The 27,302-nt window shown below is 40.5% G+C and overlaps 4 protein-coding genes across 4 annotated transcripts; 1 reads left to right on the forward strand and 3 right to left on the reverse strand.

Moving 5' to 3' along the window:
• Positions 1 to 66: 66 nt before the first annotated feature.
• On the reverse strand, positions 67 to 15,941 carry LOC111780287 (myosin-17-like). The gene is made up of 39 exons (XM_023660645.1): positions 15,445 to 15,941; positions 13,062 to 13,190; positions 12,841 to 12,984; positions 12,603 to 12,748; positions 12,195 to 12,351; positions 12,034 to 12,092; positions 11,472 to 11,631; positions 11,211 to 11,360; positions 10,994 to 11,130; positions 10,763 to 10,909; positions 10,478 to 10,579; positions 10,345 to 10,402; positions 10,160 to 10,261; positions 9,894 to 9,931; positions 9,665 to 9,791; positions 9,402 to 9,572; positions 9,180 to 9,311; positions 8,980 to 9,083; positions 8,785 to 8,845; positions 7,478 to 7,655; positions 6,371 to 6,576; positions 6,156 to 6,275; positions 5,970 to 6,068; positions 5,510 to 5,731; positions 5,246 to 5,385; positions 5,031 to 5,148; positions 4,892 to 4,942; positions 4,724 to 4,804; positions 3,386 to 3,556; positions 3,133 to 3,288; positions 2,837 to 3,043; positions 1,662 to 1,799; positions 1,506 to 1,576; positions 1,318 to 1,417; positions 1,182 to 1,238; positions 1,043 to 1,099; positions 865 to 945; positions 665 to 744; positions 67 to 596 (listed from the first exon to the last, which is right to left on the reverse strand). The coding sequence occupies exons 1-39, from the start codon at positions 15,445 to 15,447 to the stop codon at positions 473 to 475; spliced, it is 4,584 nt and encodes a 1,527-aa protein (XP_023516413.1). The 5' UTR covers positions 15,448 to 15,941; the 3' UTR covers positions 67 to 472.
• A 2,579-nt stretch (positions 15,942 to 18,520) lies between these two features.
• On the forward strand, positions 18,521 to 20,615 carry LOC111779915 (threonine synthase, chloroplastic). The gene has a single exon (XM_023660108.1). The coding sequence runs from the start codon at positions 18,920 to 18,922 to the stop codon at positions 20,522 to 20,524; it is 1,605 nt and encodes a 534-aa protein (XP_023515876.1). The 5' UTR covers positions 18,521 to 18,919; the 3' UTR covers positions 20,525 to 20,615.
• A 26-nt stretch (positions 20,616 to 20,641) lies between these two features.
• Positions 20,642 to 23,232, reverse strand: LOC111779917 (WD repeat-containing protein VIP3). Its single transcript, XM_023660109.1, has 2 exons — positions 22,781 to 23,232; positions 20,642 to 21,447 (listed from the first exon to the last, which is right to left on the reverse strand). Exons 1-2 carry the CDS (start codon positions 23,117 to 23,119, stop codon positions 20,824 to 20,826), a joined length of 963 nt encoding a protein of 320 aa, XP_023515877.1. The 5' UTR covers positions 23,120 to 23,232; the 3' UTR covers positions 20,642 to 20,823.
• Positions 23,233 to 23,849: 617 nt separating this feature from the next.
• LOC111780536 (serine/arginine repetitive matrix protein 1-like) lies at positions 23,850 to 27,188 on the reverse strand. Its single transcript, XM_023660961.1, has 2 exons — positions 25,524 to 27,188; positions 23,850 to 23,938 (listed from the first exon to the last, which is right to left on the reverse strand). Exons 1-2 carry the CDS (start codon positions 27,163 to 27,165, stop codon positions 23,850 to 23,852), a joined length of 1,731 nt encoding a protein of 576 aa, XP_023516729.1. The 5' UTR covers positions 27,166 to 27,188.
• Between the last annotated feature and the right edge of the window lie 114 nt (positions 27,189 to 27,302).

Here is a 27,302-nt window from a genome sequence, read left to right on the forward strand (position 1 = left end):
CTTAGCCATATGGGCAACAAGATCACAAAAAACTGTACCAAAAGCCCCAAAAAAGAGAAAAAAAAATGCAATCAAGAGGATATATTATAACGTTTTTGTTCCTATTTCTTGAAAGAATGAAAAATTACATCGAGTTAAATACAAATTTCTTCCACAAACTAACCCAAAAAAGAGGCCTAAAAACCAGCCCTACACCCAAAACCAAATGAATCAAGGACCACTGCAATGGAGATCATTTTCTGGACTTGTGTTCGCTTCATGGCTTCTAAACGAAGACCCTCTCAGCGTTGAAATAACACGAGAGGCGAAATAAATTCATCCTATACGACCATCTGAACTCGGTCGCTAGGTGGATGGAATTTAATAGAACTATACACATGGAATGGTGACAAACAATGAGTATATGCACAGAGACTTGCTACTGCAGACAAGATTTTCACCCTGATAAACCATGATCATGAACACAAAGGCGTCACTCTGCACGTTGAAGCAAAAACCCGAACCCGGAGTTTTCTCGTATCAGCGGTGGAGGATCAATGTCTGTTACGTCTACTTGGTTCATTGATTTGGAAATATCATCCACAGAAAATGGGATACTGCACCAACAAGAAACAGATCAGACCATACAGATTGAATAGCATAGCAATTTGAATGAAGATTGTACCTAGAATCATCATCTAACAGGAATGAGCTAATAGCATTGTTGGAGTTTTCAGTCATCAAAATTCGCATACTCAAAATAACCTGCACTACAAAGAGCGGTATCAGAATAAGGAGAATTCGAGGTACAGCGACCCGAGAATCGACTAAACAGAACAATAATTTCAAAGCTAAGAGAAACCCGATTCCATCGAGTTAACGTACTTCCGAAGATACACTATGTGTGCCATATTTGTCATCCCAGTACATTGTACTAATCCTATATAACTGTTGTATGCTAAGCACCTGAAGAACAGTGTATAAAAACATGAAAATACGTAAGAACACTAAATCAAAGGCTGAAATCATTTGAAAAACAAGAGATTAAGAAGGAATCACTAACAGGACAGAGATCTTTTGTTATCTCATTCAAGGTCTTTTTGGGTTTTTGATGAATAACCTAAGGAAAAGAGTCCAAATCATAAACAAGTTAGCCAAAATCATAGATTACTGAAGAACTGAGCTAATTTAAATGATCTTACAAGGAATCCAACAGCCTGCCTAATATGCTTTAGTTCATCCCAGGCAGACCCAGCATACTGCACAGGAGAAGATCATTAGAAAGAACACATAAACAATATCAATGGAATCGATTCACTTTGTGTATACGAATCGTACTTCCTCGGTTGCTTCCGAGCACCACTGTTCTAATTCAGACAACCCAGCTTTCACATACTCTCCGTTGCTGAACGAACAACACTCACGCCGCAAAAGAAGGCTGCAAAACAAATCAAATCGACACCTTAAAGTGAAAAAAGGAAAATTTTGACGTCGGCCCAGCAAGATACTCAATGCAATTACATTACCTGTTAAATAGTTGAACGTTAATGAACGCAAATATCTGAGTGAAAACTTTGCGGACGAGGAACGGAGGTACCTGTCAAAACCGGGCATAAGATCGTGGTTGTAGTTGCTATAAAGATGATGAATTGTTAGTATATGATGCAAAACTCGAGACTCACGTAGTTTGCTTTCATGATCTTCAAGTAATTGTTTAAACTTTTCACAATGCTTTGCCAATGTGCAATTAAGGCCTGTTGAGCCATAGCGTTAGCTTGGGAACGTCCTTTCACTAAGCTTGCCCTTGATGTCCTTGGAGCCTGCATTGAATTGAATGTAGCTACTAAATTCTCACTATTTTAGGAAGAAAATCTCATCATTGAAGCATATAACATCGCGTTAAATAATGATTACAATAATAAACGGAGCGATGCTCGTTAACAAAATGATCTGAGAGTAGTTTTGTAACAGTCCAAGCCTACCGCTAGCAGATATTGTCCACTTTGGCCCGTTACGTACTGCTGTCAGCCTCACAGTTTTAAAACGCATCTACTAGGGAGAGGTTTCCACACCCTTATAAGGAATGTTTCGTTCTCTCTCCAATCGATGTGGGATCTCACAACTCACCCTCCCTTAGAGGCCCAGCGTCCTCGCTGGCACACCGCCTGGAACGTGTAATAACCCAAGCCCACAGCTAGCAAATATTATCCGTTTTGGCCCGTTATGTATCGTCATCAACCTCATGGTTTTAAAACACGCTTACTGTGGAGAGATCTAGCCCTACTCCGACCAGTGCCTCGCACCGTCCAGTTAATAGCTCTGATATCATTTGTAACAACTCAAGCCCACCGCTAGTAGATATTGTCTACTTTGGCCCGTTACGCATCACCGTCTACTAGGGAGAGGTTTCCACACTTTTATAAGGAATGTTTCTTTCCCTCTCCAATCGATGTGGGATCTCACAATCCACTCCCCCCCCCCCCCCCCNCACACTACTCGATACCCAGCTCTAATACCATTTGTAACAATCCAAGCCCACCGCCAGCAGATATTGTCCATTTTGACCCATTACGTACTGTCGTCAGCCTCACGGTTTTAAAACGTAACTACTATGGAGAGGATCTAGTCCTGCTTTGATACCATTTGTAACAGCTCAAACTCACCGCCAGTCGATATTGTTCACTTTGGCTCGTTATGTATCTCTATCAACCTCACGGTTTTAAAACGCGTCTACTAGGGAGAGGTTTCCACACCCTTATAAGGAACGTTTCGTTCTCCTCTCTAACCGACGTGAGATCTCACAAGTTTCTTTATCATTCTATAAACAGTTAAAAGGATGGTAGGATTTGAAAACTACCTGAATACATAATCCAAGTAAAGGCGAGATCTCTTTCTTTATGTTGTCTCTTATCATTCCATATATTTTCTCCAAAAACGCCGTAAGCTGCTGCTTAAACAACAGTGCTGGATACTTCGCCTCAACCTGTCGAAAATCGTCCACTCGACCCAGCCCCCGACCGTTAAGAAACGATAGTCCACCACTTTGCGGAGATCCCCTTAATCCCTGCAATGTGAAAAGAGGAAATGAGCAGCGATTAAGAAGAAATAACGAAAAAATATAAATGCCTGAAAGAACGTCGAGACGTGTCGTACTTGAGACATCCTTCCGAAAAGAGAAGCTGTAGAAGTTCTCCTCCTTTGAGGAGTCAAGCTAGCAGCTCCACTAGCTTTCAGAGTGTGTTGAAGGAGCAACAGTAATGTGGATGTATTAGATAACCAATAAGTTAATACATCATTGTTATCCTGGACCTTCAGTAGAGTTAAAGCCACAAGTGTTAATAATATGTAGATGAATTCACCAGACAAGCACTACAGAATTGTTTCAGAAGCAAACGTTGCATATAACCTCTATCGACGAAGCTATTGTTTGAATGAGTCGATCGAATATGCTCGTTCTTTCGACTTCGAACGACCTCCAGTGAAGAAGACATTTGTATATGACACAAGCAGCTACTGGTTTGCCTCCAGAAAAGCCCAAGTCTTTTGATATGCACTTTACTAGAAGGTCCTGGTTCTCCTGAACATCATAATGCATAGAAGAAATGAACTAATTACTCTCGAACACGAAGGAGAATCAACTTTTGCATAAATGTAACAGTCCAAGCCCACCGCTAGCAGATATTGTTTTCTTTGGACTTTTAAAATGCGTCTACTAGGGAGAGGTTTTCACACCCTTATAAGGAATTTTTCGTTTTCCTCTCCAATCGATGTGGGACGATCTCACAGTCCACCCCCCTTGGGGTCCCAACGTCCTCGCTGGCACACCGCTTAGTGTCTAGCTTTAATATCATTTGTAATAGCCCAAGCCTATCGCTTGCAGATATAGTCCTTTTTGGCCTTTCCCTTTCAGGCTTCCCTTCAAGGTTTTCAAAACGCGTCTGCTAGGGAGAGGTTTTCACACTCTTATAAAGAATGTATCGTTCTCCTCTCCAACCGATGTGGGATCTCACAATCCACCCCCCTTAAGGGTCCAGAATCCTTGCTGGCACACCACTCGGTGTCTGGCTCTAATACCATTCATAACAGCCCAAGCCCACCGCTAGCAGATACTGTCCTCTTTGGGCTTTTCCTTTCGAGCTTCCCCTCAAGGTTTTTAAAACGCGTCTGCTAAGGAGAGGTTTCCACACTCTTATAAAAGGAATGTTTCGTTCTCCTCTCCAACCGATGTGGGATCTCACAATCCACCCCCCTTAGGTGTCCAGCATCCTTGCTAGCACGCCATTCGGTGTCTGGCTTTGATACCATTTGTAACAGCCCAAGCCCACCGCTAGCAAATATTGTCCTATTTGGGCTTTCCCTTTCGAGCTTCCCCTCAAGATTTTTAAAACGCGTCTGCTAAGGAGAGGTTTCCACACTCTTATAAAAGGAATGTTTCGTTCTCTTCTCCAACCGATGTGGGATCTCACAATCCACCCCCCTTAGGTGTCCAGCATCCTTGCTAGCACGCCATCCGGTGTCTGGCTCTGATACCATTTGTAACAGCCCAAGCCCACCGCTAGCAAATATTGTCCTCTTTGGGCTTTCCCTTTCGGGTTTTCCCTCAAGATTTTTAAAAGGCGTCTGCTAGGGAGAGGTTTCCACACCCATATAAGGAATGTTTCATTCTCCTCTCCAACCGATATGGGATCTCACAGTAAACCCCTCCCAGTCTCCTCTTTTTAATAATGCTAAGAACCCTTCTTACCTGCTGCTTTTCATTAAGCGATTTCTGTGGTTTTTCTTCCGATTCAGGCTCGCGTAGATTCGATAATGCAAGAGCTGTATCCTGATATACATAGTATATAATTTAAGATACAAAATTTCTATATACTAAAATTGTTCTTTTGTTGTCATAAAAATTAGTTTCCCTTACCGACGATACTTTGACCTCTCCGTGCGAAATATTTCCGTTCTCTAGTGTCCTCTGAAGTTTCAACCAAACAATGGTGGTACGTATCAAAGATAATATCTTAGTTAAAAGACCAGAGGATCATACGAACACCATAATATACCTGAATAATCATCGACTTCGGTCTTGCAGATAAAGCTTTTCCCGTCGGCGACATAGTCAAGGCTTGTTGACGAAGTACCTGGTTCTCTGATTCCGAATTCGAAAGCTTCTCTTCAAGCCTGATGCATAGAATATAGTTTCATTATTGACTTTAAAGACATAACCAGTTTGATGTAAATAAACAATAGATGCAAAGATTTAATCACTCCTACGAACCGCTGCAACGACTCCTGAAGCTGATCCGCTTTCTTGTCTGAATCTTGAAGTCTTTTGGTCAGCTCCATACTTTTAACTTCGGCTTCGGTACAAGCTTTTCTTGCTTCTTCAGCTGTCGTTTTCTCCGACAGCAATGAAGCCTGTAAATCTCTGGGTTAGATTATCCTTAACTTTCCTCTAGAATCACTCTTAGCTGAAGGTTAGAGCTCCTTTGTGGCATTGTGGTTGATTATACTTAAAATGGTACAAAAAGTACAAACCTACCTTCAAACTCTCCACCTCAGCCATTAAGGAATTGATTTTTTCGGTATCCTCGACGAAAACGGGAGTTTCCTTGACGACTGGAGGTGCTTCTTCAATAGCTTTCTGAATCGCCTCTCGTTCTTTGATAACTCGAGCATTTGCTTCTTCAACTTGTAATTGCATATTGTGTAAAGCATCTTGTAATTTAGCAATTTCTTGAGCTTTCTCCTCTTCCAGATCAGTCTACAATTCAGTGGGAAAAACATACATATCAGCTGCTGAACAATGTCGGGCTGTTTTGTTTCACGCTAATGCTCACACCGGATATGGACCGAACCGTCTCACGACGTTCTGAACCCAACTCACGTACCGCTTTGCCCTCCCTCTCTATCTATCCAAGGGATGGAAGGGCAGAGATCTTTGGTGTCTGCACCTAGATCCACACGTTACGATAAACAAAAGAAAGTAATCAAGAAATTACCCTCATTCGCTTCTCGAGTTGTAAGCGCCATGTAAGTTCTTCGACACGTTTTTCTAATTTGTCTTTTGCTTCTTTGAGTGCACCGGTTTCCTTTGCAGCCTTCATGCATACATAAAATATATGAGTGTCTTCATTCAACAGTCATCCTAAATACAAAATATACAAAGTCAAGTGATGTGTTTGAACCATTTTCAGTTTTCTTAGCTCCTTTCGGGCTACTCGTCGCCTCCAACTACACTGTGTGGTTAATGCAGCCTTTTGGAGTCTCGTATAGTAAGAATATGCCATGTGACACCGCAAACGTGCCTGTAAGACTCACCCGAAAGGAATCAGAATCTCCAGATCGAGTTCTAAATTTCATATATTCATATAACCACCCTAAAACGGAAAAGAAACAGGACCTGAACGATAATTGCTGCCTTAGTACGCCTTCTAAATCTGAATTCGTCACGAGCCTTCATTGCCCGTAACCCTGTTTGCAATGTGATTGCTGATGAAAGCAAATCTAAGTATGACTTTCGAGCAGTATATCGCTTGAAACACTTCTGGATCTTTAAAGCTGCCGCTTCCCGTTGTAGCTGCTCAAATAGATTTCGAGCCAATACACCTAATTATAATTGGAAACGAACGTGCGTTAGAATTTTGATAGGAAAGGACAAGTATGACAATAGGAGAGAATACAAAGAAGGATTACTAGACATCCTCGGTTGGGAGGGAGTCCCACGTTGGCTAATTAAGGAGATGATCGTGGGTTTATAAGTAAGGAATATATCTCCATTGGTATAAGGCCTTCTGAAGAAACCAAAAGCAAAGCCACGAGAGCTTATTGCTCAAAGTGGACATATCATACAATTGTAGAGAGTCGTGATTCCTAACATGGTATCAGAGTCATGCCCTTAACTTAGTCATACTAATAGAATTCTCAAATGTCGAACAAAGAAGTTGCTAGCCTCGAAGGTGTAGTCAAAAAGTGACTCAAGTGTCGAACAAAGGGTGTAATTTGTTCGAGGGCTCCAAAGAAAGGAGTCGAGCCTCAATTAAGGAGAGGTTGTTCGAGGGCTACATAGGTCTCAGGGGAGGCTCTATGGTGTACTTTGTTCATCAGGGAGGATTTTTGGGAGGGAGTCCCACGTTGGCTAATTAAGGGATCTAATCATGAGTTTATAAGTAAGGAATACATCTCCATTGGTATAAGGCCTTTTGGGTAAACGAGAAGCAAAGCCACGAGAGCTTATGCTCAAAGTGGACAATATCATACCATTGTAGAGAGTCGTGATTCCTAACACACCCTGCCTACCAAAAGGAGTAGTAAGTGGTCAAAGAATTTATAAAAACGAGAACATGGGATTCCGAGACTGTCATCGATGTAAGCCACTGAAGTTTCTTCTAACTCTAAGGACTCCGAACAATTTCATGATTTCTTGCCGTGCTAAAGAATATTTTACAATGAAAAAAAAGACTAATAAGAAACGAGCAAGCGGTATTTCTAAGACCGTCCAAGAAAGTACCTCGAGTAAATGATTGCACTTGTATAGCAGCTTTACGTAACGCAACGAACTCCTTGCGTGCAATAAACGTTCTAATTTGCATTTGAATAGTTCTGGCAGCATTGCTAAGCACCTCTGTTCTCTTTGCATCCAGAGAAGCCATCTGGCCAGCCCTCAGGAAGATTTTTGTCTTACCAATCTGCCCAACCACAGTGATAACACATAAATAAGTCTTGGAAATGCTCAACACCCTCAAACAAGTATTATTATGGATGCCAAAAGAATTGAGTTACTTGGATATCCAACACCATCAAGGCACATAGGGCCTTGGACACTAGACTCAAAGTTCGAGTAAATGTGTGCACTTAACACAATACTCGAGTAAATGTGTGCAGTTAACACAATACAAGGATGAGGTTTCCCATACTGCACGTCAACTAAAGACTTAAAATGTAACAGCCCAAGCCCACCGCTAGCAAGTATTGTCCTCTTTAGGCTTTCACTTCCGGATTTCCCCTCAAGGTTTTTAAAACGCGTCTGCGAGGGAAAGGTCTTCACACCCTTATAAAGAATGTTTCGTTCCTCTTCTCCAACCAATGTGGGATCTCACAATCCACCCCCCTTCGGAAGCACACCGCCCGGTGTCTAACTCTGATACTATTTGTAACCGTCCAAGCTCACCACCAGCAGATATTGTCCTCTTTGGACTTTCCCTTTCGAACTTTCTCCCAAGGTTTATAAATGTGTCTGCTAGGGAGAGGACTTCACACCTTTATAAAGAATGCTTCGTTCTCCTCTCCAACCGATGTGGGATCTCACAATCCACCCCCTTCGAGGCCCAGCGTCGTCGCTGGCACACCGCCCGGTGTCTGGCTTTGATACCATTTGTAGCAGTCCAAGCCCACCGGTAGCATATATTGTTCTCTTTTGGCTTTCCCTTTCAAACTTCCTCTCAAGGTTTATAAACGTGTCTGCTAGGGAGAGGTCTTCACACCCTTATAAAGAACGCTTTGTTCTCCTCTCCAACCAATGTGGGATCTCACATAAAATTAGCATAGATCCCTGCTCTGGCAGTTACGCAACCAAAATTCATCACAGCTGAAATTATCAGCAAGAGGGATTGATTGATGAAGCATGGATTTGAATAAGCAAAAGAAATTATGACTATCATTCGAGCCAACGGCTTCGATATATCAGTCCCGCTCGATTGCAAGAAGCTAATCTCATAAAAGACATGAGGGTGTTGGAGACATGAGCTTCAAATCCAACCAAAGAAATGGCCAAGGACATCCATAAAAAATAAAAGTTTACAGCAATAATGAAATCACCTGATAACCTTTCAAACCCATTTGATCCAGGATCATCTGGCATGCTACCTTGTCATCATGGCTGCACGGATCGTAGTAATATAAGACCGTCAGTGCACAAAGCGTACTGGACACGTATTTCTCGTCTCTTATTTTTTCGGTTTCTTTAATTTTGTTAAGAGATAGCTATGTTCAAAGAGTGGTAAGTTAACTTACTCCAAAACTTCTGGTGCAAGAACCCCAAAACGTAGGAGGAACTCGTAAAACGTTCTTCTCGTAGGATATCCAGCACAGCTGATCCTAATCGCTTCAAGGACACCCTAAATCGTTTAAAAAGCCACATAAAATTAACAAAAAAAACCAGATAAAACACAGTTGCATAACAAAACTAATGCAACACCGTAAACTGTACTCACACCACAACGTAATTGTTGGATAACATTCGAATTCTCGAAAATGGCAGGCTTGAGCGTATTATTTGGCTTTACACATCTGATGTAGTGAGGTTCGGTCGAATTTAACGTCTCCATTAACGATTGAAGTTGTAACTGCAAAATCAAGAATGTGAAAACATCACTGTTTTGTCGAATTATACCGCGCCCACAACATAACATGAATTTCAAGTTAGCCAACCGTACTTTAAAACGCGAACCAATGGAAGAAAATTTTGAGGATTTTGATGTTTCCTCGGGTTGAGGTGGAAATAAAGCTCTTGCAAAGGAGCATTTCGAGGATGTCAATAGCGCCTGATGTTCGGCTACCACGTAGTCTTTGTTTTTGTCCAAGAATAGATCTGCCAAATAAGTCACCTGAAGCATTTTTTTCGTCTCTTTAATTTTGAGAAGGGATGCATCTAAGCTTGGAGCATAAAAAACTAAGAAACGAGCTTAATATACTTTACCTCGCCCGCATAATGAGATATTGTAAAACTCGTACGAGATAGCTTCGGCTTGATGAAGCGCTTGTTGTTCTTGAACGTTTGGTATAACTTTTGAGCGAACGTTTCGTGTGTAGATTTAGGAAACATGCTGTATGGAGCAAAAAGAAATGAGAATGGAAGGAAGAATCGAAAATATTTTCGTATAATCAAGATGAAACAGTTAATACTGATTAAATATTAGCTGACATACCAGGCCTCGTCCAGAAGTGCGATAATTCCCCCCGGTTTCTGTGAACGAAGAACTGCATTTTAATTACTTAAATCTTGTGTTGAGAAAATAAAAGAAATGCGTGGTTTATTAAAAACAAATCCCTTGTTCATATCGAAACACGAGTTAGCAGAACTATTAAGATCTGAATATCAGAAAAACGGTAAATAACAGTGAGGTAAGTGTGCGGTGGCAGCGTTGGACGGAGCCAAACGGGCGTATGGCCTTGCCATTTGAGAGGTGCGCACCTTTTCAATCAGATCCAAGACATCCTGGTTATCGACAAACTCGATATAACTCCAATTGATTTGCTCTTTGGTATATTCCTCCTGCTCCATTTTGAAAACATGCTGCATATACACAATCGACCAGAACTCGATCAAGAACGTAAGAAGTGTCTTACGGTGAAGTTTACAGATCCAAGTTAACCAACCTGATTAAAATGTTGCTGAAGTTTTTCATTTGTGAAATTGATGCAGAACTGTTCAAAACTATTAGAAATAAACACGATTCAATAGCTAGTAAATATATTACGTTTAGCTCACGAATTCACGTACGACCATTACCTGTTGAATTTAAAACTCTCGAATCCATATATATCCAGAACTCCAATCAATGATTTAGAGTTCGGGTCTTGCCCAATCGAATTGTTAATCTTCTCCACGAGCCTACAGGAAAGGTTGAAAAAAGGATGATGAACAGAATCAAGAAGCATTTAATACATTGATAAATCATCTTTATGGAGTAAAAATAGACCGAGATGAAGAAACGAGCGTTTGCAGAAAGAAAACGTATTAAGAGAAAGGAAGGCCCTAGAGATCCCGACCCGACCTTGGGACTAGAGAGATTACCAGTCAAAGAGTCGTGAATAAATCGTTTTAGCCAAGGCATCCCTACTACCCAAAGCAGCCACAGGATCAAGCGTTCGAGTTATAACTTCTTCTGGCGTTACCATAACACGTTGAATCAGTGCAACTTCCAAACTCTTTGCATCACACCTAAATTAAACATTTAGAAAACGATAGCTTTTGAAGTATTAATAACGACTAAGACATCGTATGTCGAAATTTTAGATAACGTACTTAAGCAGTTCGGCAGTCGTATTAAGATGAAATCTTGATTTTTCATCCTTAATGACTGAAGAATCAATCTCCTCTCCCTTTGAGAATTCAATATTTCCAAGATGCAAAATTGCAGCCACGACCCTAAAAATCGCGTCCTGAAATGAATTATTTATTATCAAACTTTCGATGCAACAAGAAGCAGCACGATTACGCTAAAAAAACACTGAAAACTAACCTGCTCCTCCTCACTGATTCCAACTACATCCATAGCCCTTCTGGTTGCGAGATACTCATGAGCGTCGTTCACGCCATCCAATTCAAAGCAGCTAGATTGATTTAAGTAGTGGAACGATTTCGGGTTTTCTAATTTATACTTCACTCGTTCCTGGTTTTTGTCAATGCATTGATTAGAATCACGTCTACAAGCTACCGTCCCTACTAAGAAATCGGTCCATTATATGTGAATGATTTACAGTTTAGAAGTTGAGAATTGTACCTCAAGAGGAGCTGCACAGAGAAGGTAAAAGCAATGATAGTTTCGTTCAGGATCCGAGATCTGACATACTCGAGACCTTTCAAGCAAATAAGTTCGGACAGCTGCGCCAGAGATTCTCCCGCTCTTATCAAATTGGATCTCAACAAATTTACCAAAGCGACTGCATTTCGAACCAAAATTAAGTCAGTAGTTCGCATTTAAGAATGTTTTGTCCCTTGCACGAACATTCCGTGATAATGAAGCAGTGGAGATATATCGAGTTTGAAGGCTTGGATAAGCCAACCACCAATAATCATTGGAGCTCAACAATTACCAAAGTGACTGCATTTTGAACCAAAATTACTAACGGTTGCATAAACCTTTCGAGCAAGTTAAACGAGTCGTTAGCATTTAAGAATGTTCCATCCCTTGCACAAGAACATGCAGTGATAATGAAGCGTGAAGATATATCGAGTTTCAAGGCTTGAATAAACCTACTGCCCATAACCATTGATCATACAAGTGATCATTTCAACTCAATAGTAGATAATTTAAACAAAATTTTCCGTGTAGAACCGCTCACCTTGAGTTATTGTTCCGAACAGTTTTCGCATTTCCGAACGCTTCAAGAACAGGATTGGACTGGGAGGAAATAGAAAGGAATAATCAAGGAGTTTGCTATAATACATAGTAAATATAAACTTTGACATACTTAAAACTATAATTAAAAGATCCTTATCATACTTCTAGGACTTGTTGTTCAACGGTTCGCCCTTCCACTCCAGATCGACCTCCAAGGTACGCAAGATACCGCATGAGCATCTTCGTGGTCTCGGTCTTACCCGCACCACTTTCTCCACTGACTAGGATTGAATTGCTTTTTCCTTCATTAATCATAGCCCTGTAATGGATAGAAGAAGCTAGTCAAGCCAAAATGAAGAAAAATTTTCGTTAAAATTCGTTCTTTCGGTCTTTTTTTCATCCCCCTTAAGGTAGTGTCGTGCTTTATAAAGAACGACAGTTCGAAATGCCTACATGGCAACACTAGTAGTTTACTGCTAAAGTAATTTAAGTTTACAACTAGACCAAGAAATCATTGGCTGTTCGACAACTAAACGAAACGAAATTTATCGAAGAAAAGGAGAAGCTTACCGGTATGCCACTTCCGCAACTGCAAAGACATGAGGACTTAGTTCTCCGAAACCAGCTCCTTTGTATTGTTCCATCATGTGAATATCATACAGATGGGGTAATCTTTGGAATGGATTTATTGCAATAAGTATATTTCCAGTGTATGTCTGTGCAGATGTTAAAGATTTGATATTCAAATATCTGTTATCTGGAAAGATTCTTACTGCATGAACAGAAAGAAAAGATAATAGTTTCCTACATAGATTTCATTGAGTTCATATCTGGTCGCCAAGTTGCTCAAAACTCCCGGTTCGTGCAAGTATGACAGCTTCGTCATGTCATCTACACCTGCAGCAGGTGCTTCGGTATCCTTGGGGTATATCTTCGATATATTCGTAACAACCTGCAATTAATAGTCGAGTATCAGTTCAATGGTCCCAGGTTGGATGTTAATTCATGCACACTGAGTGCCTGACTCACTGTTTTCCCGTTGGTAGCCCGGACATGAACTTCCTCGCCATTGATTCGAAAAACTTCCCCGTCAATCCAAGCTAGTTTTGGATCTTCAATCCAGATATGAGAACCTACAATGATGTTAACTGGTCCACTCTATTTGCAGAAAAGAGGTAAAAAGAAGTGTTAGTGTTCAAAAAGTAGTAAAACGCAGTTCAATAAACAACAGAATTATATAGAGCGTGAATCTGAAATACAAAAAGAATAGACAAAAAAGGATAGTATTCATAAATTCTACATGATTGTTGAAAATTTTCTAGCACTTGATTGTGGAAGCTTTTCGAGTTCTAGTATGAGAGTTAGGTCTCAGCTTTGTGTTGATCAAATTTTTAGAACAAAATTAGGAATGTTTTTAAAACGTGTCTGCTAGGGAAAGGTTTTCACACCCTTACAAGGAATGTTTCGTTCTCCTCTCCAACCGATGTGGGATCTCATAATCCACCTCCCTTGAGGGCCCAGCGTCCTCGCTGGCACACCGCCCTGTGTCTGGCTCTGATACCATTTGTAATAGCTCAAACCCACCGCTAGCAAATATTGTCCTTTTTAGGCTTTCCCTTCCGAGCTTCCCCTCAAAGTTTTAAAACGCATCCACTAAGGAGAGGTTTCCACACAGTGCTTTGTTCTTTATACAACCGATGTGGATCTCACAATCCACCCCCCTTGGGGGCCCAGTGTCCTCACTAGCACACCGCCCGGTGTCTGGCTCTAATACCATTTGTAATAGCTCAAACCCACCACTAGCAGATATTGTCTTCTTTGGACTTTCCCTTCCGAGCTTCCCCTCAATGTTCTAAAATGCGCCTACTAGGGAGAGGTTTCCACACAATGCTTTGTTCTCCTCTCCAATCGATGTGCTTCTACAGAATTTGGCATTGACTAGCTCCTTTCCATCAAGTCTAAAGTTGCAATCTTATGGTCTTCAGCAGTCAATCTCTGTGTGAAAGTTGGAGAACGAGGAACCCGAGATTTTTTTTTTTTTTTTTTTTAATGGCCGAGAGAGATTGGTCGGAATTGTGGGGTCGTTCATTTGATCAATTGTACTCTTTTTTGTAACTATACTACTTCTTTGATAGATACAAACTGAAGTGTCTTTGTGTAGGCTCTCTTTGCTATTTTCTCCTCTTTTCAACTCTTCACTTTTTCAATGCTTCTTATTAACTTTAAAATGAACACATTTCAGCATATGCGCCTTCTAATATAAACTAAAGGGTAAAGTTCACAGTTCCATGTACTTGTCATCCACCAACAAACGCCTAAACAGGGAAACTCCATTTGTACATAAAATTAGAGGGGGAAACTACAGCCCTATGTGATGTACAACATCGAAATAGGTAGTTAATTTATTTGCACTCGACCAAAGATGTAACGGCCTAAGTCCGTAGTAGATATTGTCCTCTTTGGGCTTTCCCTTTCGAGCTTCCCCTCAAGGTTTTTGAAAAACGTTTGCTAGGGAGAGGTTTCCACGCCCTTATAAAGAATGTTTCGTTCATTCATCCCCCTTTGGGGTCCAACGTCCTTGTTGGCACTCGTTCCCTTCTCCAATCGATGTGGGACCCCAAATCCACCCCCTTCGAGGCTCAGCCTCTTCGCTAGCACTCATTCCCTTCTCCAATCGATGTGGAACCCCCAAATCCACCCCCCTTTAGGGCCAGCATCCTCGCTGACACTCGTTCTCTTCTCCAATCGTTGTGGAACCCCCCCAAATCCACCCCCTTCAGGGCTTAGCCTCGCTGACACTAGTTCTCTTCTCTAATCGATGTGGGACCCCCCAAATCCACCTCTTCAGGGCTCAGTCTCCTCGTTGGCACATCGTCCGGTGTCAAGCTCTAATACCATTTGTAACGGCCCAAGCCCACCGCTAGCGATATTGTCCTCTTTGGGTTTTCCTTTTTGAGCTTTCCCTCCAAGGTTTTTAAACACATCTACTAGGGAGAGGTTTCCACACCCTTATAAAGAATGCTTCGTTCTCCTCCCAACCAATATAGGATCTCACCAAAGATCTCCTCGGTCGAATTGGAACAACTTGGATGTGCTTTCATCCCCCAGTTCAGTTCATTTCCAGAGGTGTTCCATATTCCAATTCAGCCTACACAACTTACAATATTAAACTCACAACTACAACTATTCCTGATGGCAATCCACAATCTGAAGGAGTATAAATAAGACCAACATGAACTGGCAACATAGTTTAAGCTCAGAAAATGGCAATAAAATCACACTCCATTGAAAACTCTACCCAATAGCACAAGTTCAAATTCAAAATTCAACCGAAAGTAGCAAGCATTCCATCAAATCCAACAGATTACAAATGTATAAACAAAACGAATATCAAGCATTCCATCGAAGTTACCATGTTGATTGTAAACAGAGATCTCCCGTGTTAACTCATCCAATACAGAAAAATGAGTCAAAAGGAACCAAAGACTCGGCGAGCCAGATCGGAGCAAACAAACAAGTACCCACAAAGCTTCAACACCTGAGATAGCCAAAAACAAAGCTATCAAAGCTGGAGTTCGCAAATGGGTATCAATAAAAACCCCTCAAAAGATCTTCCCCAGCCGCCGCTAACTCGAAAAGTTAGATCGGATTGAAGCTGATACTAATATAGAAGGTTGAATAAGAGGATAAACAGGAAGAACAGAGAACAAAGCTGCCTCTAAGTTGGTTTTTTCTTTCAAATTTTTTGTGGGTTGCCCCCCTTTTTCAAAGCTTCTTCCGATTGTTTGTTTATAAAAAACGGAAGCAAAAAGTTTGAAGCAGCATTTCCGGTTTGAAGGGGTTTCTCTCTCTAAATTGTGCTGCGAGATTTCTCTCTCTAAAAGTTTAAAAAATTTAGTTCTTACGATTTTGGGGAATAAATTGCTTTGGTTTTGTGAAAATGGTGAGAGGTCAGTTGGCGTTGGTATAACAGTCGTGGCCTCCACATACTATCTGTCTCAATTACTCATAATTATGCTCTAAAACCAACATTAGAGCGCTAATTAAGGCCCCTTCGGTCTTTGCCCATGTTTTTTGCTTTATTTACACAATCTGCCATCCCAGCGTGTCCCACGTTGATGGGGAGCAGAACAAACCACACCTATTACAAGCGTTTGTAAACCTTTCACCAGCAGACGCGTTTTAAACCTTTGAGGGCAAGTCCGAAAGGAAAAACCGAAAAAGAACAATATATACTAGCGGTGGATCTGGGGCGTTACAGTATTATAATTGATTTTAAGATTATTATAAAAATAAAAAATATTTGACGTGATGATAATGATAGGTCGTGACTTGTGAATATTTGATATTTAAGTTTTATAATATTTTAATTATTAATGTAACATGTATTCTCGTGTGATTTTTTTTAATAATAATAAAAAAAAACATCCCAATCCATGTACACCCCTAATTTCAATGACCTCGATCGCTCAAATCCAATGTCTTGTTTAGACTGTTACGTTTGGGATCGTAAAAAATGAGCATAATTCAACTGACATAAAATATACATTTTCGACAAATAATCAGTATTGTTGAACTCGTAAAAAAAACTTTTAAATAATCAATTTTTTAATTTTTTTTTTCATATACCATTGCTGATGTAGATACGAGAATGTCGGGAATACAACAAAAATTTAACATTACTGGTAAAGAAAAACATCGTGAGTACATAACTGAAGACAACTATCTTTCTTAATACTTTACATCGGAAGTGAAGCCATCAAACTATGTTTTGTTTATCACTTTTACTCGTAAATGATGATTATAGTACACGATCCATTTTATCATACTCGCCCATGAGACACACGTCGTTAAGTCACGTCACGTGGACTAGTAGGATCCAAAACTTAACTGTACAATGGAGAATGAACACATTGGACTCACGAGTTTCGATTTAGCCTCACATGGACAAATGGAATTCAAAACCTAAGTTTACAGTGTAGAACGAGAGTAATAAGTTTCGAGTTTCGATTCTCATTTAGTCGACTAAAATATTCGTGTCGGGTCAGGTCAACATGTGGTGAATTTGGAGGTAAATCAAATCATTTAAATGGAGGGAATATATGACGTCACTGCCAATCTGATGCCTGCTAATTATTGGTTGGCGCCTTGATACTCGGGGGGCGGGAAGAAGATACGGTGAGTATTTAATTTAGTCACACATTTTCCCTAAAAAAGTCATTTTTTTTCTTTATATTTCAAATAAATGATATTATGTTTCATATTCTTTTAAGGTAATTATCTCCACAATCTTCGTCATATATTCAACTCCAATTCGACTTTTTCCTTTTATTTTTAATTAGCTTCTTAATATTTTTTAATTAACTACGTTCCGATCTATAATTTGATGTACTTTTTATTATCGTTCATATATATATATATATATATTTTAAGTTATTGACGTTGGATGAAAGTCTCACATCCGCTAATTTAGGGATTGAGGCTTTCTGGAGAAGCCCAAAGCAAAGCTTATGCTCAAAGTGGACAATATCATGTCATTGTGGAGAGTTATGTTCATCTAACAATTGATTAATATAGTCTAAATGTTAACTTGGTTACGAGTATCATGGAAACGTCCTGGATCGAAATATGGGTGTGGAGAGTCGTGTTCATCTAACAATTGATTAATATAGTCTAAATGTTGACTTTGTTACGAGTATCATGGAAATGTCCCGATGTGAATTGTTATGAGTATCATAGAAACATCTTGGATCGAAATATGGGTTTCAAATTACACTTGATTTGGTTGAAGAAATTTTTTAGATAACTCAAAATTGTTTATTTTTAAACCTTTAATTTATGCAAAATAAAATTGTAAATTTGATAAAGTAATGGCGTTTTTAAATTGATTACTAACAATTTTGCAATGTGACGTGTATGTGCAATTACGTATTTTACCCTTATACAACCAAACAATTCATTTGACACGTATTGCAATACATTAGTTAAGTTCCTTCCACATTGTATTTACTCCGAGACTAAAATATTTACCAACGTGGCACTTAGAGGTATTCATGAGGCAGAGTATGGTACGGATAGGAAAGTCTTCCTCAGACCCGCTCCTATCTCATATTTCAATCTTCATTGTTGCAAAATTCTCCACTTATTTTTACGGAATCAAGACATAGAGATATCCACGAAGTAGAGTGAGGACGAGAAAACCTTCACATACCCATTCCCATCTCAGATTTTAACACATATAAAGTGAAGTAGGACAAGGACAAGAATAAGAAATATAACCCTAGTCCCAGTTCCGTTTAGATAACTCGAGAGATCTCTCCACTCTCTCCCCGTCACCCTTTAAAACGATAATTTTTAGAGCATATCCTCAACTCCAACCACAGCTTGAGAAAAAAAAAAAAAACAAACCAAACGAAACTTTTTCAACTTTAAATGTAGAAGTTAAGCTATCAACTTTGTTCAAAGAAATCAAGATAAGAGTAGTGATTACGCGTAGCCATGATGATCGACACAAGGTCACCCATCATCTGTCTCATAGCCAACACATTGGCTGGCCTCGAGCCCATGATGAGCCATGTATCCCAAAACCTTGCCACCATCCAGCCAATGGTGGCGAGGTCTCAGCTTGGGCTCGAACACAGTCGACTGGTTCGTTGGAGAGCAAAGCTCATGGACACAAGGTTCACTAATTTGATAACCATGGACGTTGTACGGTTCGAACGCGGACGGTGGAGGGATGTTGGGAGTGGGCCTTCAGCGGGCCTTTTTTTTCTTTGTAATCGTGCTCGTTTTGCTAGGTTAAAAGGAAGGTCTGGAAGTGGAGTTATAATCAAAGCAGCCCTGTTTTAAGACATTATCGCCGCCGCCGCTGCCGCCGCCGCCTCAGAATGGCTGCCTCTTCGCTGTTAAACCCCGCCATTTCTTTCCCCTCTTACAAGCCCAAGCTCCAAGCCAACCCAAATTTCCGCAATCCCATTCTCAGAATCCGACGACCATCCGCTTCTTCCGATTCGTCTTCCTCCACGCCGACTAATGGCTCTCCGTCATTGTCGACCACCAAGAACCGCCGCTCTGCCGACGAGAACATCAAAGACGAAGCACGGCGCCATCGTGCAGCCTCCGGAGAAGACCGTAGCAACTTCTCGGCCAAGTACGTGCCATTTAACGCCGGCGCCGACTCGTCTGAGTGGTACTCGCTTGACGAGGTCGTTTACCGGAGCCGATCTGGTGGATTGCTCGACGTTCAGCACGACATGGAAGCTTTGAAGAAATTCGACGGCGCGTACTGGCGCAACCTCTTCGATTCACGCGTGGGGAAAACCACATGGCCTTATGGGTCCGGTGTGTGGAGCAAGAAGGAGTGGGTGTTGCCGGAGATTGACCCCGATGATATCGTCAGCGCCTTCGAAGGTAACTCGAACCTATTTTGGGCTGAGAGATTTGGCAAACAGTTTCTGGGTATGAATGATTTATGGGTAAAACACTGTGGGATTAGCCACACTGGGAGTTTCAAGGATTTGGGCATGACTGTTTTGGTCAGCCAAGTGAACCGGCTGAGGAAATTGAAACGCCCCGTCGTCGGAGTCGGTTGTGCATCGACCGGAGACACATCGGCCGCACTCTCGGCCTACTGCGCATCTGCAGGGATCCCTTCAATCGTCTTCCTCCCTGCAAACAAGATTTCCATGGCACAGTTAGTTCAGCCCATTGCAAATGGAGCCTTTGTGTTGAGTATAGACACTGATTTTGATGGTTGCATGAAGCTAATTAGGGAAGTTACAGCAGAATTGCCCATTTACTTGGCCAATTCCTTGAATAGTTTGAGGCTCGAAGGGCAAAAGACTGCTGCCATTGAAATTCTACAGCAGTTTGATTGGGCAGTACCTGAATGGGTGATCATTCCAGGAGGCAATCTTGGGAACATATATGCATTTTACAAAGGATTCAAGATGTGCCAAGAGCTTGGCCTTGTTGACAGGATTCCTAGGCTTGTTTGTGCACAAGCAGCCAATGCTAACCCTCTGTATTTACACTACAAATCCGGGTGGAAAGATTTCAAGGCTGTGAAAGCAAGTTCGACGTTCGCCTCGGCCATTCAGATTGGGGATCCTGTTTCCATAGATAGAGCTGTTTGTGCTCTACAAAATTCGAATGGCATCGTCGAGGAAGCAACAGAGGAGGAACTAATGGATGCAATGGCACAAGCTGACTCTACTGGGATGTTCATTTGCCCTCACACAGGGGTGGCACTAACGGCTTTGATCAAGCTGAGAAACCAAGGGGTCATCAGCCCGACCGACAGGACGGTGGTGGTGAGCACTGCTCATGGCCTGAAGTTTACACAGTCAAAAATCGACTATCACTCCAAGGAAATCCCAGACATGGCTTGCCAATTTGCTAACCCACCTGTTCAAGTGAAGGCTGATTATGGGAGTGTCATGGATGTACTTAAAGATTATTTACTACAAAAGGCTCCAATGTCTAAAGTGTAGTACCTTGTAGATTATCGCTTTCGACTCGGCTGGCTTTTAGTTTCTGTTGCTCTACTTTACCTAGTAATAAAATTTGGCCCTTGATTCCAAATCTGGCAAATGAACGCAGGTTAAACGAAGTTCACAACAGAATACTATCATTGAATATAATAACACCATGTTATAATGTTATAATAACTAAAAGACAAGCAACTTAATTTAGAAATAAAACGATTAGTTTGGGCAACAGCTAAAGATGAAGCAGCGGACAGCAATTGCTTTCTAACAAAACTACTAACAGCCCTTGCCTGTCTGCTGCTTCAAGAATAATCATAAAGGGAGATGCTCTTGTCATCAGACACACTAGCAAGTCGACCAGACCGAACGCCAGCACCAGGTGGTCGAAACGCAACCCCCCAGACCTGATCACTATGGTTAGTCATTGTCTGAACGGCGGTCCTCATGTTGAGATCCCAAAGCCTAACAGTTCTGTCGCTAGAGCCTGTTGCAACAGCAGCGCCATCAGGGCTTGCATCAACACTCAATACCCAGCTTGAATGGCCGGACATGGCTCCAATCAGAGTTTTCCCTTCCGCATCATACATGTGCACATGAGCATCGTCCGAGGCTGAGAAGAGTAGCCGTGGCTCAACAGGCGAATACACAAGGGATCTCACCGGCATGAAGTGGCCTTCCAAGTGGTGTAGGAACTTTGCGCGAGCTACATCAAAGACTGAAATGGTTCCATCCATTGAACCGCATGCAAGTCTCCTCCCATCAACGCTCCATGCTACTGAAAGTACAAACTTCTTGCTAGCAGTTTTATCAGTGGGCTTAGGTCCTTCTGGGCGAGGAATTGATAGAGTTGCAGCCAGCTTCCATGTGCTTGTGTCCCAAATCTTAATTGATGCGCTACCTCCACCAGCAACTGCTAACATGGTACCCTGATGCAAAGGTTACTGTTAAGTTTGGGCATGAACTGTGAAACAGATCAACTGATTTTTGTGGTTTTTCTTTTCTGGTCAGAGTGAACAAAACTGAAACATTGCTCTCCTTGATTTAGCTAAGTTTATGAACATAAAGAACAAAGTTGCTATTTTGGAAGAAACAACAGGTTTTCATAAAGCTAAAACAATGCAAGGTTTCATATATGATAACAAACAATGTTCTGATAAATTGATAAGCCCACTGGAACCACGAGTTCGAGCATATAAAAAAGAATTGAGTTAGGAATGTTCACAGCTATTGACATATGTCCTAATGTGAAGAGAACCATTAGAATTACCTATGTGCACAACAAGCAGAAAATGCAAACGTTTCGAACAACACAACACTAAAGGCATGATATTTTTTCTCTGTTTTTGTCGACTATAAACTACGATAGTAATCGTGATGAAATATTTGTTAACAATCAACATCTATCAAGGGTCACCGTCACAAATGGCATTCCAATTCCTGCATTTAAAGGGCTAATTTGCATATGAAAATAATTGATAGACAACCTTCGTTTCAGTAAAATTTCAATAAAAGCGAACCGTTGATCCGAGTTAAATGAATAAAGATATACTGGTGAAAAAAATGACCAATGAGCAGCTATACTTCACCATACCACAGTCATCGACAGACATTTCATTCATTTAAGAATCAAGTCAATTTACCAACTTTTTTGAGAAGAAAGTCGGTGATCAAACTGAAATTCAATAAATCAGGCATCTTGTAAGTTGCACAAAGAAAGAACCATAACAAATGAAGAAGCTACTATCTAGATTCGCATTTCTAACAGAGAGATATGAACACTAAGGATAATAACTTGTTTTTTTAGATATCTGTGAGTCTCCGTTCTTGATTATTCTCACTAGACAATGTAACTTATTTAGTTGTTAAATTTGGCTGGGAAGGTAACTTCTAAAGATAATTGAATCCAGGGAGCTTTCTTCCTCATGAAAATTTATAAGATCTAAGTAACTACACAGCACTAAATGACACAAGCAAATGCAAAAGCTATTGGAAGATTATTGCAATAGAGAACTTTCATGTCCAAATCAGGTTACGTGAACGGAAAAATAGTTTTAAATTCTTAGCAAAATCCTCTAATAAAAAGTAGACGATCTGAATCACAAAAATCACAGCCAAACAAGTTGAGTGCTATCCGTAAACGGCAAAACAATCTCAAATTCTTAACTTCATCCTCAAATAAGTGAGCAGCAAAAGAAAATTCAGAAAAGAACAAAAATCAAAACACCGAGAATTCAAAGCAAAAAAGTCGCAAGAAACTACCTCGGGATTGAAGCGCATTTGCCAGACCTCAGAAGGCGGTGCCTCAAGAGTGGCGATTGTGGAGTTGGAATCGACCTCAAATATGCGAACAAAGCTGTCGAGGGAAGCAGAGGCAGCAATGTAACCGGAAGGATGAGCAGCAACAGAAACAACGCCGAGGCAGTGGCCAGTGTTGGTGCGGTCCAAGTCGAGTTCGTCAGACTTCCAGAGCTTGACGGTCTCGTCAAGGGAGCCAGTGACGAGGAGGGAAGGGCGATTGTCGGTGGCCGGAATCCAAGTCGCCGCCCATACAGACTCTTCGTGAGCGTTCTCAACGGATTTGAGACCGGCGAGTTTCATCGGGTCACAGTCGGTGTGTCGTCTCAGTGAATTGGGGGTGACGCTTAGAGTAGAGCCCTAGCACGTCGGATCATTATTTCTCAGTTCTCAATGCGGGAAAGAAGAGGGAAATTAAAGTAAACTAAAACGACGACGTCGCTGTACGGATTCAATCCCCAAACTATCCGTATAGCGTATTAACGAAGCCGTCTGAGTTCACATAAAAATCTATTTTTTATTTTTATTTATTTTTTCTCTTTTTAATTATTATTATTTTCAGTTTTTTTTTTATTTTTTATTTTATTTTTATAAAGTTTAAAGAATCTATTACTTGTTATATAATAATAATAAACATTTATAATTAAATACCTTTTTAATAAAATAAAATTATAATATTATGTTATGAACGTTTCGAGCACAAGTACAACCAACTTAATATGCACGCTTCTAATGAATAATGGAAGAATTTAATACCTCCAAAATTTTAATATGCACATTGGTATGTGTTAACACGATATTTTACTAATTTGTCACCTATGTGTCTCGACATTCTACTGTATATCTTAGGGAATATTTTAATATGTTTTGTCTTCACTCACATGCATCATAGAAAAAAAATCAATTAAATCACCAGACATAATTGTTCCAAGTAAAACACACGGTGAAGGAATGAACTCTTCAGCGGAAGCATTGAAACCGTCTTGATTTTATTAAAAATTAAAAGAAAACAATAAATACGAGAGTAAGAATTCTACCTGTAGAAACCGTATCTTACAAGGCTCCTTGCAACTAGAAATTCTTCCACATTACACTGAGATTGTCCAAAGCTTGTGGGAGCCTCTTGAAACAAAATAAAGATTGAAGAGTGAAAATTTCAAAAAAATTATCGGGAGAGAGAATTTTATTCTCGAGAAAAAATGTGGGAGAATAGTATATGGTTAGACACAAGGATTCTATTAATAGGACTCGAAGAATCTTTATCAAATAATATATTTAAATATCTCATATTATTCCAATCATATTATTCGAATTTTTAAAAAATATATTTTTATTTGATAGATCAATATAAATTAAATACTATTTATTTAATTGATCAATATAAATTAAATATTTTAATATTTAAAGTATAAAAAACAATAAATATATTTTCCTATTTTAATAGGTATTTTTTCTCTATTCATATTTAACTTATCTAATATATAAATATTAATTCGAAGATTTTAAATTAAATATATTTTTTCTTTCATAAATATATAATATATTAAATATGAATTTTAAAACTTTAAGATTTTCTTTCAATTAAATTGAACTTTTATTGCTCTGAATTAGCGCAGACCAAAAAATTATAAACGAGAAAGATACAAAATTAATTAATTAAACTCTCTAATTATCCAATTTTCATTCATTAATTATAGGTTAGACTAAAGTTGCACTTTCATGCATGGTAGGATATGTTATGTCCATCGATATAACCATTAATCATTCTCGAGTTGTTTATAATTACAGTTAAATCAGAAGTCTGTTTTATCCCTATAATTACATGGTTGATTTGAGTACCACTCATTTTTTAGGAATAATTTGCTTGATCCAATATAAGTCTCTCCTGGGACAACTTTAGTTCGAATTCCAAAATTAGTACTTTGAGAACAAATCATCTACTATCTTTTGGTACGAACTGATATTCCACATCTCATGCTATTTTGTTCCCAATCCCGTGTTTGGTTAAGTTCTCAAAATGGTAGACATATTGAATCGTCTACTTAAGTCATTCTCATCCATGCAAATTAAAGGACAGACCTTCAAAGTTCATAACTCACTCAAGATTAAGATTGAGTCGTCTATGTATCATGTAAAATATTAATCTTCTCAATTAATGAATTTATAAAAAAAAAATTAAATATTTATTGGTCCAGTCTTATACAAATTCTATTGGATAGGATACCCTTATTCATATTTGAACTACTTGGATCAAATCATTTGTAACGATTACAAATTGGACCGTATGAATAGAGTTGTTACTATGATAAGGCACCAAACCTTATCCATATACTATAGACCATTTAGGTTATTACTTGAACGTAATCTTCTTACATGTCAACCATGCACCGTTCAAAATTACATTAATAATCTTAGATTTTAATTAAATGGATAATATTAAATTGTAAATAAAATAATAAAAGTTAAATAATTAATTACGAAGCTTTAGTGCATAAATTTTAACCCACTAAACTTATGATCGCCCTCGTTTTAATATGGTATCGATTCATTCATATGAAACCCGAAAATAGGGTATATAGGTAAGAGTGCATCTAGACAAGCACCTAAACTTACCCAACTATACACACAGCTTTGAGAGATTAAAAAAAAAAAAAAAAAAAAAAAAAAAAAAAAAAAAAAAAAAAAAAAAAAAAAAAAAAAAAAANGCCTAGGCCCGCCCCCCTTAGTTCGTAATTTGGGCCTTGGCCCAATAGTTCTTTCTCCCTTACCGAATTCATCTTCTCCAGTCTCCACTCGCCCCTTAGCCTGGCAATGAAATTTGCTGCTTTGATGTTAACGTCCGGGCTGGGACAGAACACCGGCCCCACTCCGCCCACTCCGTTTACTTCGACGGCTGGCTCCGACGTCCCGTTAGTCGACGACGACGAACCGACGTTATCTGGTTCAGGAGATCCGCAATGAAACGTTTCGGAGCTCCGTGACCCGACGGTATCGCTTCGAACCCCGGATTTCACGTCCGTCGTCGTTTTGTACGGCGGTGGAATGGTTTCTGAGGGATTCCGTACCGCGCTGTTTATGACTTGGTTTTCGACTGTGGAATTTTGAACCCTGGGTGGTAGAGGCGGTCGGGGGCTAGCGGTCGAATTTTGCTGCCGTGATGATGGTGGCGGTGGCGGTGGCGGTGAAGGCGGAAGGGGGATCTGATTTCTCTTCTTTGTTGAACGGGATGACGATGAGACAGACGGCTGCGGCGGAAGCGGTGCAGATTCCGACTGAGCTTTCTTGTTCTTGTTCTGTTTTTTGAATATGCGGAAGAAAGAAGGAGGCGGAGGAGGAGGTGGAGGCGGCGGCGGCGGCGGTGGCCGTTGATCGGTTGGAGAGTGTCGATCGCCGTCGTAGATATCTCTAGCTTTTTGCTTCGTCTTTCTCTTCCTATACAGTGAAGCCAACGCTATTGCTATCTCTTTCTTAACATTTGTCTTCTTCCGTTCACTCTTTCGAAATTTCTCCTCCAGCCGAACTCGAATCGGCGACGGAGGAATAACTGTTCGCGGCGGCAGCGGCGGCGGCGGCGGCGGCGATTGTGACTTCGCGATTTCAGCATTATTCGTACTGACCTCGCGAACTTCCTCCTTTTTCTGGATAGTCTGCCTCGATTTCCTTCGAGTAACTGGCGGCGGCGGCGGAGGCGGCGGAGGCTGGTGATTGGGAGACTTCATCCTGTGAGACGCCGGAGACGAATTAGCCACAAACGTATCAACCGGAATATCCTTAATCTCCGCCGGCGATTCTTCTATTTCACATCCTCGCGCTCTGTACGAGAAGGACCGCGAACGAAACTTGTTTGTTTCAAAATCATCAAAGAAGAGGAACTTATTCCCATCATTTCCATTTCCCCGCGGTGATTCCTGCCTCAGGTCCATCGCCACCGCCGCCGTTCCCGGCGTTCTCATCACCGAATCATAAAATCTCCTCTCTGCAAATTCAAACCCCCGCTGCGATAACTCCGAGTCCCCGTTCACATCAACCATTCTCCGACCAGAACCACCGCTTTCTCCGACGTCAACGGCGGTCGATTCGTCGTCCTTTCGTCTACCATAAATGCCGCAGATAATCGCAAACAGAACAACGAAAACATTGAACGAATCCCAGCTTTTCTTCACCGAATTAGGCCAAAAAACTTGATTCGTGAGCGAAAGAAGCAGACGGATCGCGAAGAACAAGAGAATCAAAGTCAGCGTCGGCAAGAGAATAATCAAAACCGGCAAAGAAATCAAAGGCGGAGACGAGGACCTACGGCGGCGCATCGGCGGCGCCCAGGACAGTGGTGCGCTGCTGTTTGGCTCCATGAAATGGCGTGGTTGAGCTCTGATTTTGAAGAACAATGTCTCTCTTTCCTTTTCAATTCGTTTAAAATGGAATTAATAATAAAATAAAAATATATTTATAATATAAAAATGGATTAGGACAAAATTTTGGTTAGGTA

Source organism: Cucurbita pepo, chromosome LG18 (assembly GCF_002806865.2).
Source record: "Cucurbita pepo subsp. pepo cultivar mu-cu-16 chromosome LG18, ASM280686v2, whole genome shotgun sequence".
NCBI classification, from domain to species: Eukaryota; Viridiplantae; Streptophyta; class Magnoliopsida; order Cucurbitales; family Cucurbitaceae; genus Cucurbita; species Cucurbita pepo.

What these genes read in the sequence shown, in the direction of transcription:
- LOC111780536 (XM_023660961.1), bottom strand. Translation starts at nt 27,165, where the DNA reads ATGGAGCCAAACAGCAGCGCACCACTGTCCTGGGCGCCGCCGATGCGC.
- LOC111780287 (XM_023660645.1), bottom strand. An exon ending in AGTGCAATCATTTACTCGAG is followed by an intron (nt 6,577 to 7,477) that starts GTACTTTCTTGG and finishes AATTATAATTAG; the next exon opens with GTGTATTGGCTCGAAATCTA. An exon ending in AGGCAGCAATTATCGTTCAG is followed by an intron (nt 6,276 to 6,370) that starts GTCCTGTTTCTT and finishes TGAGTCTTACAG; the next exon opens with GCACGTTTGCGGTGTCACAT.
- LOC111779915 (XM_023660108.1), top strand. Translation starts at nt 18,920, where the DNA reads ATGGCTGCCTCTTCGCTGTTAAACCCCGCCATTTCTTTCCCCTCTTAC.
- LOC111779917 (XM_023660109.1), bottom strand. Translation starts at nt 23,119, where the DNA reads ATGAAACTCGCCGGTCTCAAATCCGTTGAGAACGCTCACGAAGAGTCT. An exon ending in AAATGCGCTTCAATCCCGAG is followed by an intron (nt 21,448 to 22,780) that starts GTAGTTTCTTGC and finishes CCTTTGCATCAG; the next exon opens with GGTACCATGTTAGCAGTTGC.